This window comes from Pygoscelis adeliae, unplaced genomic scaffold, assembly GCF_000699105.1.
Source record: "Pygoscelis adeliae isolate BGI_AS28 unplaced genomic scaffold, ASM69910v1 Scaffold60, whole genome shotgun sequence".
In the NCBI taxonomy this organism is placed as follows: Eukaryota; Metazoa; Chordata; class Aves; order Sphenisciformes; family Spheniscidae; genus Pygoscelis; species Pygoscelis adeliae.
Window position 1 is genome coordinate 1298491 of NW_008823954.1, and position 5797 is coordinate 1304287.

The 5797-nt window shown below is 43.1% G+C and overlaps 1 protein-coding gene across 1 annotated transcript in view; it reads right to left on the reverse strand.

Moving 5' to 3' along the window:
• Positions 1-5045, reverse strand: part of RANGAP1 (Ran GTPase activating protein 1) — a 19748-nt gene extending 14703 nt beyond the window's left edge. Inside the window, 5 exon segments of the mRNA XM_009321896.1 lie at positions 2-17; positions 1714-1893; positions 2566-2625; positions 3557-3684; positions 4934-5045. Of these exon segments, the coding sequence (XP_009320171.1) occupies positions 2-17; positions 1714-1893; positions 2566-2625; positions 3557-3684; positions 4934-5045 (496 nt within the window).
• Positions 5046-5797: the final 752 nt, after the last annotated feature.

Here is a 5797-nt window from a genome sequence, read left to right on the forward strand (position 1 = left end):
AGAGCAGCTGCCAATATCTAAAGATAAAACAAGCAGTTTGTACTACCTCAGCATCTCATTCTGAAGGAATCCAAGTGTGTTTCGTATATCCAGCTTGCAAGAAGTACTTCGATCACCACTGAAACATACCTGCTTCTACAGTAGGGTGTACAATAAAACTGTCTGTAACTACAACACTTGCACACTACAGTCTTAGGCAAGAAGTGATAGTTTTGCAACACTAGAACACATTGACCCCATGAAGAACATTTGATTCTTAAACAGGCAAACGTATAGGGTCTTAGTGATAACGACAGTTAGTCCCGGTTTTCTGCTTCATCCAACAGGCATCCCTTCAGTGCTAGGCCTGGTAATACTGTTCTCTCAAATCCAAGGCTACTAGCTCTCTTGACATGGAATCTAATGTTTAGGATAGAACTGTTTTCCTATCCTGGAAAAACAGATGAGCTTTTCATACTTCAGAAATTTATCCATGAAAACACATAGAGGGAAGGGATCTTGAGACTGGAGAAATGGGCTAACAAGAATCTCATTAAGTTTAAAGGGAAATGCGAAGTCCTGCAAATGGGGAGGAATAACCCCACGTACCAGCATAAGCTGGGGGTGGCAAAATAGCTTGGCAGAAAAGAACCTGGGGGTCCTAGTAGGTGAGAAGTTGACTATGAGCTAGCAATATGTGCTTGCAGCAAAGAACGTCTACTGGGCTGCCTTGAGAAAAGCATTGTCAAGCAGGTCAAGGGAACTGATCAGTCTCCTCTACTCAGCCCTGTGAAATGCATCTGAGTGTGGTGTCCAGTTCCAGGCTCCTACATGAACATACTGGGGTGAGTCCAGCAAAGGGTCCCAAGGATGATTAAGGAATTGGAGAATCTTACATACTGGGAGAGTGCTGAGAGCTGGGATTGTTAAGGCTGGAGAAGAGAAGGCTCTGGGGAAGATCTTAGCCATGTGTAAGAACAGCCAGAATAACAGGATGGGGGGAGAAGGTGGCGTAAACAAGGCAGAGCCAGACACAAATGCACACAAACCAATGCAGAGAAAATTCCGTTTAAACACAAAAACCCCTTTTTTACTAGGTTGGAAGAGACCTCCAAGATCATCGAGTCCAACCATCAACCCAACAACACCATACCCACTAAACCATGTCCCTAAGCGCCTCATCTACCCGTCTTTTAAATACTTCCAGGGATGGTGACTCAACCACTTCCCTGGGCAGCCTGTTCCAATGTTTAACTACTCTTTCAGTAAAGAAATTTTTCCTTACATCCAATCTAAACCTCCCCTGGCGCAACTTGAGGCCATTTCCTCTCGTCCTTTCGCCAGTTACTTGGGAGAAGAGACCGACACCCACCTTGCTACAACCTCCTTTTAGGTAGTTGTAGAGAGCAATGAGGTCTCCCCTCAGCCTCCTTTTCTCCAGGCTAAACAACCCCAGCTCCCGTTTAAACACAAAAAACCCTTTTTTACTGTGAGGGTTGTTAAACACTGGGATAGACTATCCAGAGAGCCTGTGAAGTCTCTATCCTTTGAGATATTCAAAACCTGACCAGACACAGCCCTGAGCAACCTGGTCTAGTTGCCCTGAGCAGGGGAGTTGAACTAGACGATCGCCAAAGATCCCTTCCAACCTCAACCATTCTGTGATTCTGTGTAGGGCAGTCTGAAGCCAAGTCCTGGCTCTGACCTCATTCCCAAAAAGGAGACAACCCTTACCTTGCCACCACCAATGCCCATGCCACAGTTATTGAGCTTGAGTTCCTGTAGGGTGTAGCATGCAGGGCTCTTCAGCAGTGCCTCAAAGCCACGCACACCGTCTGGCCCAAAGGCATTGTCACTCAGGTCTAGCTCCACCAGCTGGGCTCCAGCAGTGATGAGTGCATCCCCCAAAGAGATCTGTAAGGAAACAGATGGCAGTGGGTGAGAGGGAGGGAGTGGATTGACTTTTAGTGACAGCATCACTGCAGTGGCTAGGTATGACAGTGATGCTACAAAAAATTTCCACTTCAAAGACATTCAGCAAAGCTGCATGGGGAAATAAAACTTTACAGCTAAAGCCAGAGAAGTTGTGCAAATTAAGCTAAAGAAAACTATAAGGCAGTTACCAAGAAGTTATCCCATCCCTTTAGGTCAAATACACATTTTTCAAAGTGAGTTCCCCCCTCTACACTGCTAAAAGAAATATTGTTTTCATTCTGTTGAGTTTATCATGTTCTTGCTTCACAGGACTCAAGGAGGTGGGGAGCTCTGTAATGCTCTTGGAAGAGATGGCCATATGCTTTTACTTAGAAAGCTTAATTCCCATTCTATCATCTATGGGATCGTGAGGATGTTTTCCCCAGTGACAAGCTTCTTCACTAGCACGGACTTGCATTTGGCCTTTTATCAACTCTTCTCCACCTCATACAGAAGGAGCAAAAAAGAATCACTCACCTATTCTGAGACACTTAGTGTTAACAGCGTAGAGAAAGATCAGCTCTGTGCTAAAAAACATACTCCCACAAGAAGCATGACAGGTGAGAAAAAAAGTTATGTTAGTCAGAAGTCTCAGGTCTAGTTTTTACTTACCAATGCAGGAGGGATCTCAGACCTTAGCCTCCCTGTGAACATGTCACTCCAATGACACCTCTAAAATAAGAAACATACAGATAGAAACCATTAAAAATATTTAGGACAACACAGTTGTACAGAGGTTTATACATACAAGCTGCATGACATCACTGGGAACAGCTTAATACTGTCTGCCTTCCCTTGGACTTGTCATTTGATTGTACTAAAGAGTTTCGAGAACTAACGTTACAATTATTTGCAAGGACATAAAGCCACTGAAATGTACATTGTAAATAACATTATACAAGAATTCTTGCTTGCATTCAGGCTGGAATTCTTTTCTGCTGAGAAAATTACCACGGGAAAAAGCAGCAGGAAACTGAAGGATACATTAGGAATGCAGATTTTACTAAGGTATGGAGCTCACCAATCTGAACTTGCTTGAAAAGCCACGCTTGGGTGATTAACCTGAATCAATGTTTCGTACTCCTCTCCTGCAAAGGACAGTGTCTCTAGCAGCACAGCATCCTCCTAACATTAGGCTAGAACAGTAGTAGGGAAACATAGCTTGGATACGGAAAAACCTCCTGCTGCATTTCCTCCATTATTTCTTCCCTATTCAGGCATTCTCTGAAGATTCATTCTTCAGAAGATCTGATCGTTCTCCAGAAGATATGACCCAGCTTTTCCATTAGAACTTAAGTTTTGTTGCCTCAGTTCCTTGTTTACAGATGCTGCCTCTGCAGAGAGGCTCTTCCTTGCAGAGTTTCCCAGCTTTATGATTGGAAGCCTTCTGAACAGGAACAGTTAGGAAAGCAGAAGTGTTCCCATTATCCCAAAGCCCCCAAGTTCTGCCATATTTTCATATGGTTGTTCTTTCTACTGGAAGAACCACCAAGCAAGCTTTGGGGCTAACTCAAGGCAGGCTACTGCAGGAAGAGCATAGACAGGCCTTCAGTATTTCTACATGACTTCTTCCCCTTCACCACCACCCACTTGAGGATCTCACCTTGAGCTCTGATTTCTTCTCCAAGGCTTTGGCAATGACCTTTGCTGCCTCCACACCCACTGTGTTGCCTTCCAGGCGCAATGCTTCCAGGCCATCAAATTCCTCAATTTGCTTGATCACTCCTTCAGCTGCAAAAAGCAGATAGTCTAGTTGGCCTTTTAACTATCATCTTAGGTACCACAGTAACACTGATGCAGCAATACTTGCTCAATTCTATCCTTAGCAAAAACAGCTGAACAACATTATCTGAAAGAATCCTGAAACAGCAATGGGAACAGAGCTGAAGTATCAGGTCACTAGAGAAAACATTCTCCATTCCCCTCCCTGCCTTTTCATAATTTATTTCTAGTTCTGTTCTCTGATAGCCATCCTCCTATTTGTAAAAGTTTCCTTACTTGCTAAGTAAGATTCCTCTGCCATTCAGCACATGGTTTAGAAGCTAGAGTGTATGTGCCTACAAAGATGCAAGGACTAAGCTAAAGGTTGGTGGGAATTGGTGCCACATCAACAGGATGAAGCTCCCACTGACTGGCAAAAGTAGATGCCTGTTTAACAAACATGTCAGGGTGGAACAATTTAACTCTAGAGTTATCCTATGCAAGACACAGAAGCACGCTGCAGGCTCTCTCCTGTCAATGGGCACTTGTTACCATTCCCAAGCTCCAAAGCCTTTCCCCACAGTTCAGTGGCTTTGCACTACTAAAATGGCATATAAAAAAAGGCATCACCTTTGGAATCAGTAAAAAAAGCTACGCACTATAGCAAATAACCTCTCTAAAGAACGTGCTGTTTCTTGGTGTGGCAGAAATGTTGATCTAAGAATATATGCGTATTCTCCAGATATTTACTACATTAGGAGCCACTGCAAGACATTTTTAATCGGGAAACACACATACACCAGCAAGAGAGAGATTCCAGAAAAAAACCAACAGGAGTCTAACAAATTGGTCAGAATTTGGGAAGAAACTGGACTATTGCAGCAGACTAACAAAGCAGCCCATTCCTCTGTGCAGGTCTTTGAAGCATCTACTTGTTCCAAGAGCTGTCATCCACTTGCTTCCTGTTTCTAAAAGGAGCACTGACTTCTAACACACAGAGACTGTCAAAAGCACTTGGAGAGAACACCAAGAAAACAAGAATTACACACCAGGGAGCCAAACCCCAATTCCGACAGCTGTAGCACTGCCAGGGCACCAGGTCAAAGCAGGGTACAAGAAGGGAAGGAAACGTCTCTATCAGAAAGAGCTGTAGCTGAATGACCCTTGCATCACAGCTAATATTATGACAACTTGTCCGTGCAGGATTGGCAGGAGGTTTACCACAAGACTTTAGAATTTCAGGGAGACACTTTCCAAATACAAGGGTATTTTCTCTTACCATCTTCAGCCGTATTGAGTTTAAGGCTCTGGCCTTTGAAGCTCAACTGTCCGCCACCCACTTTGGTTTTGGCAAGTGACTCTGCAAGCTTAGTGATGTCTTCCGATGCCATTTTTCTGCTTTTCCAAATATTAAGAGCTGTCAATTAAAAGAAATTGTCAACATAAAAAAAGCAAACTACAATACATAATCTGTATGAATAATCATATTTATTTGAACACTAATGTGTTTTTTGTTCCTGAGACATCGAATTGAGTTTTCAGTGTCATTAGTGTTTTCCCCATAGCTTACTTATGGCAGCTAGGCTAGATTAATATTCCAAAACCAGCCAGTGAGATGGTGTTGATTCTTCCAATACTGACAAGACTTGGGTTTTGATGGAGTTGTTACACTTCATAAATTAGCTAAAATTATGGATTAAGGCCACATTAAGACATTACTCTTTGCGCAACACACTTACAATTAAAATGTAACATTCCTCTCTTACCAAACCCCATCCTTTAATTATACATGCTGCACATTTCCCCTGTTCTCCAAAGCAAGCTAGAAAGAACACAACCGCTTTTCCTTTTCAGTGATATCCCTAGTAGTGCCCATGTCAGCACAGTTCTAGAACCACTGAGTTGCTGAAAACATCATGTGTGTTGCATACAAAACTCTCTCTCAGGTTTGCGGGTTCTCTTTCCTTTCGGATGTCCCACACAGATTTATCACACACATTAAACAGGATGATCTTACACTGATGATGGATTAGCAAACATTTTGCCTTGAGGCACAAGTTTGAAGCTCTAGGCATGCCTAGTAGCATCTGCATACCATTATTTAATAAATATCAATCACTGCGTGAAGTAACTGGCCTCCATT